Genomic DNA, 15552 nt, shown 5'->3' on the forward strand with positions numbered 1-15552 from the left:
GGCACAAACGGTTGCCCAACACAGCCATTCATTCAGAGCATAATATTTTTTTAAAACAAATTATAATTCTTCACATACTATTTGTATAACTTTGTAAAAACCATATGTTATTTTAAAATAGTGTATCTGTGCACGTTAATTACTTTAATGGCGTGTTTTATATTATACATTTTGAAAATTTACACTGTTGGCTAAATACTGACCATAAATCATTTGAATGATTGTATTTGACAACCATCCGACTCTTTCCGGCAAGAGTAGTAGTGTTATTTAACCCCTCCCTCCCAATATATATATATATATATATGTATCATCCACGCTTTCATGTTCTCCCAGTCTTAAAGGAGCAATCTGGACTTATTGAGTGTGTGTGTGTGTGTCTATATATATACATATAATAGCATCCTTTCTGAGTGAGAAGTTAATGCGTGGTTTCCGGAGTTACCAACGCCTTCAGCAGTGCATTTGGCTGTTGATGTTTCCCACGGATTCATTACAGGTCGAAAAGGTTATATATGAATTGGTATGTCGTACAATATACTTTCATTAGTGAGAGCTACGCCAGAAAATCACTCAAGGCAGGTATGTCAGAGATGAAACAAGACATGCAACAATAGGTAAAGCGGATCCCCACCAAACAGGTACGACGACAGGTTCTGCATGTAAACTCATCATTTCATGGCAACTGAAAACCAAGCAAAATGCTAATCGGGTTCCACAGTTTATGTAACAAAGTGTTGCAATATTTTCCAAAAGTTCTCTCAAGCCCTGCTTGATTTTGCTTGTATGGTTTCACACCATCTCTGCCATTGTCCACAAAAAGCTTCTATTCATCCAGCACTACATTTTTAAGGGCTAAGCAGCTCCAGCTGCCAAACCCTACTCCATCCCAATAGAAAATTTTGAGATTAATGCACTTTACTTTTGGAGCTTATCCTAGTCCTCCGATTTCGGGAAAAACTAATACTACTATAGGAGGAATACTGTATGTGTGACAAATATTCAAGCGAGTCCCGTTTACTGGATGATATTTTTCGGACAAGAGTTGAGGGAAATGAAAGCATTACTCATGCTCTTGTCTGACTAAGATGGTTATGAGAAAAGAAAAAAAAAATTCAATCTAAGATGGCTGATACTTGTAATGGATAACAAGAGAAGGATATTGGGGCCTGTAAATTAGTCAACTGCAACAACTTGATTTCGTGACCAGTTAATAATGACCCTTATATATGTTCCAACCAAAAGCTTATAACACTTTGTTCAATCTGGTTCCAGCCTTTAAAGCACAGATAAAACGATCACAGCTTCAGTAAAGCATAGCGGAGCAGTCTCGTTGCATTTCTTTGGATACAATGCCCAACAAACACAGAGTAACAACAGGAGGATTTTACATCTAATTACAGAACATGCTTTTTCACACCGCCTCAGATTGAGCAGACAAAGTCACCGCTTGCTTCTGTGTCTTCTTCAAGGTCAGCATCATCCAAGTCATCAAGGTCCATGCTGCCAAGAGATAGCAGGCCAGCCTTGGCTACCTCAAGTGTTCTTGCCTCTTGTGTTATTGCCAACACTTCTTCAATGCTTTGCGCTGGGGTATTTATATCATTGCTTTGCAAGCTTCCAGCTTCCATTACTTCTACAGGCAAGTTTTGCAAGAACCAAGGGTGTCTCTTTATTTCTGCAATGTTTATTCTCTGCAACAGATGCATGAATTTACATTTAAGAGTTTTGTTATAGACTATCCAGAATCATACTGAACCAAGACAATGAAAAGGAAAATAAATCCAAGAATATCCTCTAGAAGAAACATTAATTGCATGATCCATCTATAGTTGTCACTTATTCCTGACATAACTTTTCAAAGGAAACTATTATCAGATAGAAATATCTATGTCCAATCATGGACCCTGTCTCGTCACTCAATTTTGCACCACAGGACAATACTTAGTGGACAGGAGACCCAATACTTAACGTTGTCAGCATCCTTAGATGCCTTGTTCTTCAGTTGGTTATCAAAATTTTAAAGCATTTATCATCAATGAGTCGTTATTTTGATAAAAGGAAGGTATGTTACCTTTTCAGGGTTTGCCACAAAAATCCGAGATAAAAGATGTCGACACTCAACAGAAATACGGACATAGTCAGGAATTGAGTAATGGACAGTGAGTATCCTCTGCTCGCAAATCACGAATCCATCAGAATACTGAAACTAATGTGCAATTGTATACATAACTGGATTAATTTTCTCTCAGGGAAGGGCTGATTTAATGCAGTTACTCACCATTATAGTCTTCCTAAAATTTTTTGGATCAGTGGGATCTTCAAAAGGATAAGCTCCAACAAGCATCACATATAACGTGACTCCACATGACCAAACATCTGCGAGCTACAGTGCCCCTTAATTAGCTGAAGGAGGAGAGCATAAAGCAAAACAACAAAATAATGCAATGGTAATGGAGACAAAAAGTGATTTAGCATAGCACCTTCCCATCATATTCTTTTTTAGAGAGCACCTCAGGTGCAATGTAAGCTGGTGTTCCTACAGTTGACTTTGGCTGAGAATGAAACACTGCTGACTGCAAACAAGCCAATGAAATAGAAACAAAAATACATCAATACTTTCCATTGGAAAAAACTTATCAATTCCATAGATTCTTACTTACCTTGGAGTACCCAAAGTCACATATCTTCACCCGTGGGGCTAAACTTCCATCAAGTAGTGTATTTTCCAGCTTAAGATCTCTATGACATATTTGCTTCAAGACAAGCACAAGATTTTCTCATATTAGAGAGTCACACAGTTCTGGTTGCAGTACAACAAACAAGAAACGACAGTAGTTGATACCATTGAATGACAGTAGCTAACACCTGATATCAGTTGTTGAAAGAAAAACCTTGCCTGGAATAAATGAAAGAAACAACCAAAGAATCAGTGATTCAGTTAGAGGATGTGCAACAATGAAACTGGGCACTCGGTACCATTAGACATTAAGATGCATCAGAAAAGGATATTCACAATGTAGAAGTTAAAACTTTTCCAGTAAAATTTATAACTTCCACTCCACTAGTTGTCTCAGATGGAAGCTAAAAATTCTGATAGTCGTAGCCAGAGTGTTTGGGCATAATTGCTTTGTCATAGTAATGCTATGATAGATAGGCTTCAGACCGCAAACAATTTTGATAAACTTTTTGGCTTTACTGTTGGATAAGGAACACTACTAGACCAAATACTGGTGGTGACTACTTTTTATTATTTGTTTATTTATTTTTTTTTTAAGGCAAGTGATGGCTACTCTATCACATACAGATTTGCTTTAGAGTTTCACTTCTCACAAAGAGCATTTTTTGCAATTTTCATGAAATGACCACAAAAATAACAGAAATTGATCGTATGGAAACACAGAGACACTTTCAGAAAAGAATCTTGGAGACTGATGCAAACTTTAGATTCACCACATTTGTAAAGCTGTGTCAAACAGATTGACAAATTATGCTTCAGCCCATGCCAAAATAAGATCAACTTTGATCCACTATTTTAGTCCATGTGATAAAGATCCTATGAACCAAGTATCACTAAATTAGGGCTCTGAAGAGCAAGTTCCCTGTCTACCATGAATAAGGGCATTTACAAAAGCAATAGGAGACACCAAGAAAACAATAAGTAGATTTGCCAAACTAGGAAAGGTAGTTTAAATTAAAAGGAGTGGTTACCAAGTGGGAACCTAACTGTGCCTATAAGACCATGACAGACACTCTGTTACATGCAACTTATTGGCAATAAACCTTGACTGTGGCAAGAAAAACAACAAAATGTTCTAGATACGCATCTCATCTCCTAAAAGACATAATGCAGGAAGTTGTGGTGAAACTCAAATTCCCTAAAACCAGGCAGGCTATCTTTAACAATCAAGCATGGAACATCACAAGAATGCCTGGAGGTCAAGCAGGCTTCAGCAACAAAGCTGCAGATTATATGATTTCCATCCCTCTTCTATCCTCCAAGGTCAAATTCATAAAGGTTACACCCAGAACTGAGAAATCATGCAACATATTTCTATATCACATGTAATTGGAGAACCCTCTGTAGTAGAGCTTCAACTGCTCTAACGCACAAGTTGTCAGGAAAACAATCTTGAAAGAAAGTCTGAGAGAGACTGGTACTCACTACTCACTGTATATTAATTTGTTGTTTAAGGACAACCTACAGGAAAGGGCCACAAAACACAAGATTTATGATAATCGGTAACATCTTTTAATTTTCCAGCAAATTCGCAAGGATGGAAACAGTGAGAAATTCAGTGAGCTAGTTTTATTCACAAGATCTATGCATAAGAACAAATTAAAGATTCCAGTACCACATTACCACTCCAACCAGTCTGTGCACTAACACCACTACATAATCCAACATAGCACATCTAAAATTTGTGAGGACCCCTCATGAAGGGATGCTAATACTGAACCAACTTCAGCAGATATGCCTACTCCGGTTGCCATGCTAAAGTTCAAGGCGACATTTTGTCTCCCATTTTCACTACTTCATACAAACGAAAACACCCAAATGCACAACCATTAGTAATTACTAATTAGAAGGCCAACACAAACTCCTCTGATAGTTGTGCACAAAATATATATAGATATTTCCACCAATATGTGTGGTTACCTCATCTTCATTGAACCTTCCAGCATTGCATATCCTCGCAAAGAGTTCTCCTCCTGCCGCATACTCCATTACTATAGCTAGATGGGTAGGAGTCAGCAAGACCTGCAAGATTGTAGGACCAATTTCACAATCAAATCGAAGGACATAAATCAGGGAAATGAATTGGAAATGAAAGCTACTAGTGACATCGAAACAAACAAAAAACTGATATAATTTCAATATAATAGTTGGCAATCCCATTGATCAGACTGCTTAATGAACTTCAGGACTCATTTAACAGCTTTCATTTATGATCTTTTAACTTATCAAATATTGTTGATCTGTTGCAAATTGTATATCATGAGGGACTACCATAAAGGCTGACTATTCAAATCTCAGATGATTTACCGGAGAACTGCTTATTCACTAGGTAATGAGCTCAAGTTCACAACTGAATGGCCAGATTTTGCCATTCATTGCACGCTAAAGAGTCCAGGAGTAAAGAACAAAAGCTCCACTTAAATTTGATTGCCATCCTTCAAGTCATCAAAAAATCAATCTGAATTCATTCTACCACTACCTCTAACTACAAACACGGTACAACCAATGAAGTGACCATTTAAAGAAACTTGATTAAAGATTCCTTTGCAAACTAACAGAACTAGAAAATATTGCCTACAAACAAAAGAGAAAAAAAAAAGAACCTCTTTGAAGCGGATTATATTGGGATGCTTCAATGATCTATGGTTCATAATCTCCCGCTGCACATGTTCATCAATCTGCCACCAAAGTCAGAAGATCGAAGACTCATTTTTTTTGTCGAACCGAACCAAGAAAAATCCCAAGTGAAAAAAGAACCAGCAGAATTCACCCAAAGCACAAACCTTTTGGCCTCTTTCAATAAACTTAACAGCAAAGAGTTCTTTAGTCCACCTCTCTCTCACAAGCTTAGCTACACCAAAGTTACCCGATCCAATGTCCTTAACAATCTCATACTTTTCCATAATTCCACAAAATCCCAAGAACCCACTTTTACTTTTCTCTCAATGCAATAGTACCCCTATCAACCTCCTGACTTCACTAACAAAAAGCGGGCAGGTTTCAGGATCTGAGGTGATGAAATTTTTGAGAATATCTTTTCATTAGTCGGACAAGACTCTTGAGTTGCTTTGTACTCCAGTTAAACTGAAGTACACAAGAAACGACAAGCAAGCGTGTTGGCGAGGTTCTTGACTGCGGTTAAAAAATTGCCATTAGTGCACTGATCTCTTTACACAGTTTCAGAGGTAGTTTAAAGCATGACATAGCATAGGTTGGCATTGCTAGAGTCACTGCTTTTAACAAGATCTCCTTCCCTGCTTGATTCAGCAATTTCTGTTTCCAGCTTCCAAACTTCTTTTGAATGTTATCTCGGATGAATCCAAAGATTTGGTCCTTAGTCCTCGTTATCACCATAGGCAGCCCCAGGTATTTGCCTTGGCTGACCATCTGGATATTCCCCAGCTTGCAGCATATTTCCAGCTTTTTGTCCTGCTCCATATTTTTGCTGAAGAAAATAGAGGACTTCTCCATATTGATCGACTGTCCAGAGCTCGTTTCATATGTCACCAGTATCCTCTTCAGCTCCTCAGCTTGGTTGGTGTCTGCTTTACAGAAAATTAATGAGTCATCTGCAAAAAATAAGTGAGTTAGTCTAGGTCCATTTCTGCTGATTTTGAGTCCAGAAATCTTCTTATCCTCTTCAGCTGTTGTTTATTGAACTAGAAATTTGGTCTGACACTTGAATCGAGGAGCAGCCTTGATTTGATTGGCCGCATTAACTATACGATTTTAATTGAATTTCATCAGCTGCCAATTCTACTAAGACTGCCAAAATGCAAATAATACAAGTTTGCTTCTCTTCGTTTTTAAAAAGTAGAGGGGCACAAACGGTTGCCCAACACAGCCATTCATTCAGAGCATAATATTTTTTTAAAACAAATTATAATTCTTCACATACTATTTGTATAACTTTGTAAAAACCATATGTTATTTTAAAATAGTGTATCTGTGCACGTTAATTACTTTAATGGCGTGTTTTATATTATACATTTTGAAAATTTACACTGTTGGCTAAATACTGACCATAAATCATTTGAATGATTGTATTTGACAACCATCCGACTCTTTCCGGCAAGAGTAGTAGTGTTATTTAACCCCTCCCTCCCAATATATATATATATATATATGTATCATCCACGCTTTCATGTTCTCCCAGTCTTAAAGGAGCAATCTGGACTTATTGAGTGTGTGTGTGTGTGTCTATATATATACATATAATAGCATCCTTTCTGAGTGAGAAGTTAATGCGTGGTTTCCGGAGTTACCAACGCCTTCAGCAGTGCATTTGGCTGTTGATGTTTCCCACGGATTCATTACAGGTCGAAAAGGTTATATATGAATTGGTATGTCGTACAATATACTTTCATTAGTGAGAGCTACGCCAGAAAATCACTCAAGGCAGGTATGTCAGAGATGAAACAAGACATGCAACAATAGGTAAAGCGGATCCCCACCAAACAGGTACGACGACAGGTTCTGCATGTAAACTCATCATTTCATGGCAACTGAAAACCAAGCAAAATGCTAATCGGGTTCCACAGTTTATGTAACAAAGTGTTGCAATATTTTCCAAAAGTTCTCTCAAGCCCTGCTTGATTTTGCTTGTATGGTTTCACACCATCTCTGCCATTGTCCACAAAAAGCTTCTATTCATCCAGCACTACATTTTTAAGGGCTAAGCAGCTCCAGCTGCCAAACCCTACTCCATCCCAATAGAAAATTTTGAGATTAATGCACTTTACTTTTGGAGCTTATCCTAGTCCTCCGATTTCGGGAAAAACTAATACTACTATAGGAGGAATACTGTATGTGTGACAAATATTCAAGCGAGTCCCGTTTACTGGATGATATTTTTCGGACAAGAGTTGAGGGAAATGAAAGCATTACTCATGCTCTTGTCTGACTAAGATGGTTATGAGAAAAGAAAAAAAAAATTCAATCTAAGATGGCTGATACTTGTAATGGATAACAAGAGAAGGATATTGGGGCCTGTAAATTAGTCAACTGCAACAACTTGATTTCGTGACCAGTTAATAATGACCCTTATATATGTTCCAACCAAAAGCTTATAACACTTTGTTCAATCTGGTTCCAGCCTTTAAAGCACAGATAAAACGATCACAGCTTCAGTAAAGCATAGCGGAGCAGTCTCGTTGCATTTCTTTGGATACAATGCCCAACAAACACAGAGTAACAACAGGAGGATTTTACATCTAATTACAGAACATGCTTTTTCACACCGCCTCAGATTGAGCAGACAAAGTCACCGCTTGCTTCTGTGTCTTCTTCAAGGTCAGCATCATCCAAGTCATCAAGGTCCATGCTGCCAAGAGATAGCAGGCCAGCCTTGGCTACCTCAAGTGTTCTTGCCTCTTGTGTTATTGCCAACACTTCTTCAATGCTTTGCGCTGGGGTATTTATATCATTGCTTTGCAAGCTTCCAGCTTCCATTACTTCTACAGGCAAGTTTTGCAAGAACCAAGGGTGTCTCTTTATTTCTGCAATGTTTATTCTCTGCAACAGATGCATGAATTTACATTTAAGAGTTTTGTTATAGACTATCCAGAATCATACTGAACCAAGACAATGAAAAGGAAAATAAATCCAAGAATATCCTCTAGAAGAAACATTAATTGCATGATCCATCTATAGTTGTCACTTATTCCTGACATAACTTTTCAAAGGAAACTATTATCAGATAGAAATATCTATGTCCAATCATGGACCCTGTCTCGTCACTCAATTTTGCACCACAGGACAATACTTAGTGGACAGGAGACCCAATACTTAACGTTGTCAGCATCCTTAGATGCCTTGTTCTTCAGTTGGTTATCAAAATTTTAAAGCATTTATCATCAATGAGTCGTTATTTTGATAAAAGGAAGGTATGTTACCTTTTCAGGGTTTGCCACAAAAATCCGAGATAAAAGATGTCGACACTCAACAGAAATACGGACATAGTCAGGAATTGAGTAATGGACAGTGAGTATCCTCTGCTCGCAAATCACGAATCCATCAGAATACTGAAACTAATGTGCAATTGTATACATAACTGGATTAATTTTCTCTCAGGGAAGGGCTGATTTAATGCAGTTACTCACCATTATAGTCTTCCTAAAATTTTTTGGATCAGTGGGATCTTCAAAAGGATAAGCTCCAACAAGCATCACATATAACGTGACTCCACATGACCAAACATCTGCGAGCTACAGTGCCCCTTAATTAGCTGAAGGAGGAGAGCATAAAGCAAAACAACAAAATAATGCAATGGTAATGGAGACAAAAAGTGATTTAGCATAGCACCTTCCCATCATATTCTTTTTTAGAGAGCACCTCAGGTGCAATGTAAGCTGGTGTTCCTACAGTTGACTTTGGCTGAGAATGAAACACTGCTGACTGCAAACAAGCCAATGAAATAGAAACAAAAATACATCAATACTTTCCATTGGAAAAAACTTATCAATTCCATAGATTCTTACTTACCTTGGAGTACCCAAAGTCACATATCTTCACCCGTGGGGCTAAACTTCCATCAAGTAGTGTATTTTCCAGCTTAAGATCTCTATGACATATTTGCTTCAAGACAAGCACAAGATTTTCTCATATTAGAGAGTCACACAGTTCTGGTTGCAGTACAACAAACAAGAAACGACAGTAGTTGATACCATTGAATGACAGTAGCTAACACCTGATATCAGTTGTTGAAAGAAAAACCTTGCCTGGAATAAATGAAAGAAACAACCAAAGAATCAGTGATTCAGTTAGAGGATGTGCAACAATGAAACTGGGCACTCGGTACCATTAGACATTAAGATGCATCAGAAAAGGATATTCACAATGTAGAAGTTAAAACTTTTCCAGTAAAATTTATAACTTCCACTCCACTAGTTGTCTCAGATGGAAGCTAAAAATTCTGATAGTCGTAGCCAGAGTGTTTGGGCATAATTGCTTTGTCATAGTAATGCTATGATAGATAGGCTTCAGACCGCAAACAATTTTGATAAACTTTTTGGCTTTACTGTTGGATAAGGAACACTACTAGACCAAATACTGGTGGTGACTACTTTTTATTATTTGTTTATTTATTTTTTTTTTAAGGCAAGTGATGGCTACTCTATCACATACAGATTTGCTTTAGAGTTTCACTTCTCACAAAGAGCATTTTTTGCAATTTTCATGAAATGACCACAAAAATAACAGAAATTGATCGTATGGAAACACAGAGACACTTTCAGAAAAGAATCTTGGAGACTGATGCAAACTTTAGATTCACCACATTTGTAAAGCTGTGTCAAACAGATTGACAAATTATGCTTCAGCCCATGCCAAAATAAGATCAACTTTGATCCACTATTTTAGTCCATGTGATAAAGATCCTATGAACCAAGTATCACTAAATTAGGGCTCTGAAGAGCAAGTTCCCTGTCTACCATGAATAAGGGCATTTACAAAAGCAATAGGAGACACCAAGAAAACAATAAGTAGATTTGCCAAACTAGGAAAGGTAGTTTAAATTAAAAGGAGTGGTTACCAAGTGGGAACCTAACTGTGCCTATAAGACCATGACAGACACTCTGTTACATGCAACTTATTGGCAATAAACCTTGACTGTGGCAAGAAAAACAACAAAATGTTCTAGATACGCATCTCATCTCCTAAAAGACATAATGCAGGAAGTTGTGGTGAAACTCAAATTCCCTAAAACCAGGCAGGCTATCTTTAACAATCAAGCATGGAACATCACAAGAATGCCTGGAGGTCAAGCAGGCTTCAGCAACAAAGCTGCAGATTATATGATTTCCATCCCTCTTCTATCCTCCAAGGTCAAATTCATAAAGGTTACACCCAGAACTGAGAAATCATGCAACATATTTCTATATCACATGTAATTGGAGAACCCTCTGTAGTAGAGCTTCAACTGCTCTAACGCACAAGTTGTCAGGAAAACAATCTTGAAAGAAAGTCTGAGAGAGACTGGTACTCACTACTCACTGTATATTAATTTGTTGTTTAAGGACAACCTACAGGAAAGGGCCACAAAACACAAGATTTATGATAATCGGTAACATCTTTTAATTTTCCAGCAAATTCGCAAGGATGGAAACAGTGAGAAATTCAGTGAGCTAGTTTTATTCACAAGATCTATGCATAAGAACAAATTAAAGATTCCAGTACCACATTACCACTCCAACCAGTCTGTGCACTAACACCACTACATAATCCAACATAGCACATCTAAAATTTGTGAGGACCCCTCATGAAGGGATGCTAATACTGAACCAACTTCAGCAGATATGCCTACTCCGGTTGCCATGCTAAAGTTCAAGGCGACATTTTGTCTCCCATTTTCACTACTTCATACAAACGAAAACACCCAAATGCACAACCATTAGTAATTACTAATTAGAAGGCCAACACAAACTCCTCTGATAGTTGTGCACAAAATATATATAGATATTTCCACCAATATGTGTGGTTACCTCATCTTCATTGAACCTTCCAGCATTGCATATCCTCGCAAAGAGTTCTCCTCCTGCCGCATACTCCATTACTATAGCTAGATGGGTAGGAGTCAGCAAGACCTGCAAGATTGTAGGACCAATTTCACAATCAAATCGAAGGACATAAATCAGGGAAATGAATTGGAAATGAAAGCTACTAGTGACATCGAAACAAACAAAAAACTGATATAATTTCAATATAATAGTTGGCAATCCCATTGATCAGACTGCTTAATGAACTTCAGGACTCATTTAACAGCTTTCATTTATGATCTTTTAACTTATCAAATATTGTTGATCTGTTGCAAATTGTATATCATGAGGGACTACCATAAAGGCTGACTATTCAAATCTCAGATGATTTACCGGAGAACTGCTTATTCACTAGGTAATGAGCTCAAGTTCACAACTGAATGGCCAGATTTTGCCATTCATTGCACGCTAAAGAGTCCAGGAGTAAAGAACAAAAGCTCCACTTAAATTTGATTGCCATCCTTCAAGTCATCAAAAAATCAATCTGAATTCATTCTACCACTACCTCTAACTACAAACACGGTACAACCAATGAAGTGACCATTTAAAGAAACTTGATTAAAGATTCCTTTGCAAACTAACAGAACTAGAAAATATTGCCTACAAACAAAAGAGAAAAAAAAAAGAACCTCTTTGAAGCGGATTATATTGGGATGCTTCAATGATCTATGGTTCATAATCTCCCGCTGCACATGTTCATCAATCTGCCACCAAAGTCAGAAGATCGAAGACTCATTTTTTTTGTCGAACCGAACCAAGAAAAATCCCAAGTGAAAAAAGAACCAGCAGAATTCACCCAAAGCACAAACCTTTTGGCCTCTTTCAATAAACTTAACAGCAAAGAGTTCTTTAGTCCACCTCTCTCTCACAAGCTTAGCTACACCAAAGTTACCCGATCCAATGTCCTTAACAATCTCATACTTTTCCATAATTCCACAAAATCCCAAGAACCCACTTTTACTTTTCTCTCAATGCAATAGTACCCCTATCAACCTCCTGACTTCACTAACAAAAAGCGGGCAGGTTTCAGGATCTGAGGTGATGAAATTTTTGAGAATATCTTTTCATTAGTCGGACAAGACTCTTGAGTTGCTTTGTACTCCAGTTAAACTGAAGTACACAAGAAACGACAAGCAAGCGTGTTGGCGAGGTTCTTGACTGCGGTTAAAAAATAAAAACGAGGGTACGTGGAAGATGATGAGTAGCATTAGAGGAAGACTGTCAAAATCGAGTGGTCAAAAAAAGTGTCAGGGAAAGACTAAAGAGCGGTAAGGAACTAAGGATAAATGGGCAGAGGGGCCAAGGAAGGATAGATATGCTAAAGTATTCGACAGCTTACTACTCAAGGACAGGGAATGATTGTTCACAAGAAGGTTTCCAACTTTCCATGTGAATTCTCCTCAATCTTTCTTTTTCTTTTTTTTTTTCGAAACGGTAGAATTCTCCTCAATCGTTGACGTACCAATTTGCAGACTCTCTCCATTGGGCCGTCATTTTTCTGTGGTCCTTGATTTTCTTTGCTTTTCCTTTTTTGGACATGGACACATGTATTTTCAAGTTCCAATTTATCAGGCTTCATGGATGACGACATGACTCTTCATGAATATATACCTCGAGTTGCATTCTTACCTTAAAATGCCCAAGCACATTTGGGAACAAAATTCTTCTTGTACACTTGTACAGTAGTGACAAGGAAAATTCTTGATTGTTTAAATTTTACTTGACCTGATTTCTTGGAATATGTTCAAAAATTAAAAAAGTTCGAAAAATATAGTTGAAAAAAAAATGTGTTTCTTTATCTATGCCATCTTATTAGTTGATTTTTGCCAAAAAAAAAAAAAGGAATCCGTTGTATTTGCAAAAGAAAAAAAAATGTGTCTCGGATATTTTTTTTATTAAAAAAGAGCATTTTCTAATAGAAGTATGGGGGACAAGTAAACTTTTTTGGCCACTAAGGAAAGTGATTGTAGTGAATTTGGGTGGGGAGGGGGCTCTCGGCTTATTTCAAAGGGGACCAGTTGGCAGTGCCTTACGTCATTTAACTCCAATTGCTAGAAGAGAACATCATTAACGTAAAACTCCATATCTTGATAATTAAATGATTTAAAAAAATAAAAGGGAAATAATTTGGAAGATTGGGAGGAATTAATTGTAGGGTTAATCACATTTTATCCTCTTAAAGAATACCCCATTTCTCAATTTACCCCCTAACCTTTAATTTTGCTCACATAACCCCCTTTAGGACAAAATTATCCTTGCATTATTTTGACTTTTCATTTACCTTGTTTTCCTTTCTTTTATTTCTTTTTCGCTTTCTTCTTTATTTAATTCTTCTTCTTTCCCACAAAAATCTTCACCTTAATGATTGAAATTAAAAAAGAGGAATTGCAGAGATCTATCTTCTCCTTAAATGATTAAAAAAAATATTCAAATCACTTTCCTAAAATACAATTTTTTTAACCTTTCAATTCTTTTAATTTTGGGTTTTCCTCTTTCCTTTCTAGTTTCTCATTTTATTCCCAAGAAAATATCTTAAGATGAAATTTCTTGAGAATAAAATGAGAAACTAGAAAGGAAAGAGGAAAATCCAAAATTAAAAGAATTGAAAGGCTAAAAAAATTGTATTTTAGGAAAGTGATTTAAATATTTTTTTAATCATTTAAGGAGAAGATAGATCTCTACAATTCCTCTTTTTTAATTTCAATCATTAAGGTGAAAATTTTTGTGGGAAAGAGGAAGAATTAAAAGAAGAAAGAGAAAAAGAAATAAAAGAAAGGAAAACAAGGTAAATGAAAAGTTAAACTAATGCAAGGGCAATTTTGTCCTAATGGGGGTTAAGTGAGCAAAATTAAAGGTTAGGAGGTAAACTGAGAAATGGAGTATTTTTTAAGGGGATAAAATGTGATTAACCCTTAATTGTATACCCCTATAAAAAATGAAGTTGAGGCTGAGTTGCTTGGGCATGGGAATTAAGAACACATGTTCGGCCCTGTAGAACTTTGTTCTCAAAGTGGCCCAGTTATCATTGGGCAAAATGGATATACAGATAGATCCATTGACATTGACGGAGCAGGACACTTCCAGATTGTGGGCCTTTGCACCTAAAATCTACGGTACATGTTCCTCATCCAGTTTATACCAAATTTGGCCTGCTAGCGTTGTCGCCACCCACGGACCCACAAGACAGCCTTTTAGTCCACTGTCCAGCTAGATTCCCAACTGTCAAAGAAAAACTAGAATGATGAATCGAGCGGGCCACCGGCCACCTCCACGACTGATCACCTTTGACCGCCTCTCAGTCCAATCCTGCCCCACAAATCTGACCGAGGCCTCACGCTTTTACAGTTATCGTTTTCATTGCAATTTTCACCGTAGAATATTTTCTCAATCCGACGAATCTGAGGCTTAATGCTTTTAACACAAACAGGCATAAAAGTTCAAAACAGCACAAATAGACCTAAATAAAAAATACATATAGTTGAAAAAATAACCATTTGGATTAGCTATTTTCAGGTGTATTTTTAAAAAATTTTACGATAGCAGAGTTTTTAGAGTATATTTTGAGATATTTTTAAAATATATTTTAAAATATTTAAGAATAGTAAAATTTATAAAATATATTTTTGAATATTTTTTAAATATTAAAAAAATTTAGACTACTTTTTAGAATACTTTTTAAATTTTTTTATAGTATTTAAAAAACTAATTTTTGACAAACTAATAGATTCAAACAAAGGGTTTGAAGTGACTGAAAAAAAGTATTTGCGTGATGTAACTAAATTTTTTTTAACAAATAAAGCTTTATCCAAACAAACTCTATTATATTATCAAAAAACAAAAGTAAACTCTTTCTATCACTTATTAATTTGATTCGTCTAAGGTCAAATTAGGCAAATACGAGCAATGAATTGCACCCTGCAAATCTTGGTATGACAATTGCGTAGTATCTTAATCCCTACCAATAATTGAACCAATTGCATGTCAAGTTGGACTCTGGGACAACATTTTCCAAGGTTAAATTCAGTTCAATCCTACCATCAAAATTTGAAAAAATAAAACAAAATAATTTCCTTAAAGAGTAGTGTAATTTTTTTTCAGATCTGTAAAACAATGGGACATCAAAAGGCCCACCTACCATACCTACACTCTTGTGCCCTTTGACCAAACCAAACCTTACCCACGCTTCCATACCTGTACCTGCTGCATCCTGAGTTGTACATGAGGAAAAACAGTGAGGAAAAACCGAAAAAGAGGAATAAAAGAACTTCCTTGAACCAC

The 15552-nt window shown here is 36.7% G+C and overlaps 3 protein-coding genes across 3 annotated transcripts; all 3 read right to left on the bottom strand.

Moving 5' to 3' along the window:
• Positions 1 to 1176: 1176 nt before the first annotated feature.
• LOC113749907 (serine/threonine-protein kinase SAPK1-like) lies at positions 1177 to 5869 on the bottom strand. Its single transcript, XM_027293781.1, has 9 exons — positions 5524 to 5869; positions 5344 to 5418; positions 4661 to 4762; positions 2846 to 2899; positions 2664 to 2756; positions 2484 to 2576; positions 2282 to 2386; positions 2075 to 2173; positions 1177 to 1694 (listed from the first exon to the last, which is right to left on the bottom strand). Exons 1-9 carry the CDS (start codon positions 5641 to 5643, stop codon positions 1425 to 1427), a joined length of 1011 nt encoding a protein of 336 aa, XP_027149582.1. The 5' UTR covers positions 5644 to 5869; the 3' UTR covers positions 1177 to 1424.
• A 9-nt stretch (positions 5870 to 5878) lies between these two features.
• Positions 5879 to 7054, bottom strand: LOC113750284. Its single transcript, XM_027294280.1, has 2 exons — positions 7006 to 7054; positions 5879 to 6282 (listed from the first exon to the last, which is right to left on the bottom strand). Exons 1-2 carry the CDS (start codon positions 7052 to 7054, stop codon positions 5879 to 5881), a joined length of 453 nt encoding a protein of 150 aa, XP_027150081.1.
• Positions 7055 to 7736: 682 nt separating this feature from the next.
• LOC113749860 (serine/threonine-protein kinase SAPK1) lies at positions 7737 to 12557 on the bottom strand. The gene is made up of 9 exons (XM_027293727.1): positions 12084 to 12557; positions 11904 to 11978; positions 11221 to 11322; positions 9406 to 9459; positions 9224 to 9316; positions 9044 to 9136; positions 8842 to 8946; positions 8635 to 8733; positions 7737 to 8254 (listed from the first exon to the last, which is right to left on the bottom strand). Exons 1-9 carry the CDS (start codon positions 12201 to 12203, stop codon positions 7985 to 7987), a joined length of 1011 nt encoding a protein of 336 aa, XP_027149528.1. The 5' UTR covers positions 12204 to 12557; the 3' UTR covers positions 7737 to 7984.
• Between the last annotated feature and the right edge of the window lie 2995 nt (positions 12558 to 15552).

Source organism: Coffea eugenioides, chromosome 10 (genome assembly GCF_003713205.1).
Source record: "Coffea eugenioides isolate CCC68of chromosome 10, Ceug_1.0, whole genome shotgun sequence".
NCBI lineage: Eukaryota > Viridiplantae > Streptophyta > Magnoliopsida > Gentianales > Rubiaceae > Coffea > Coffea eugenioides.

Bases quoted from the DNA above. Each gene is read 5' to 3' on its own strand.
- LOC113749860 (XM_027293727.1), bottom strand. From the start codon at position 12,203: ATGGAAAAGTATGAGATTGTTAAGGACATTGGATCGGGTAACTTTGGT. The intron at 11,323-11,903 runs GTTCTTTTTTTT...ACAATCTTGCAG, and splicing joins ATATAATCCGCTTCAAAGAG to GTCTTGCTGACTCCTACCCA. The intron at 8,255-8,634 runs GTAACATACCTT...CATCTGTTGCAG, and splicing joins TTGTGGCAAACCCTGAAAAG to AGAATAAACATTGCAGAAAT.
- LOC113749907 (XM_027293781.1), bottom strand. From the start codon at position 5,643: ATGGAAAAGTATGAGATTGTTAAGGACATTGGATCGGGTAACTTTGGT. The intron at 2,757-2,845 runs GTATCAACTACT...CTTGTCTTGAAG, and splicing joins TTAGCTACTGTCATTCAATG to CAAATATGTCATAGAGATCT. The intron at 2,387-2,483 runs GTGCTATGCTAA...GGGGCACTGTAG, and splicing joins AAAAAGAATATGATGGGAAG to CTCGCAGATGTTTGGTCATG.
- LOC113750284 (XM_027294280.1), bottom strand. From the start codon at position 7,054: ATGAATCCGTGGGAAACATCAACAGCCAAATGCACTGCTGAAGGCGTT. The intron at 6,283-7,005 runs GTAACTCCGGAA...TCTGTAAAGCAG, and splicing joins ATGCACTGCTGAAGGCGTTG to ACACCAACCAAGCTGAGGAG.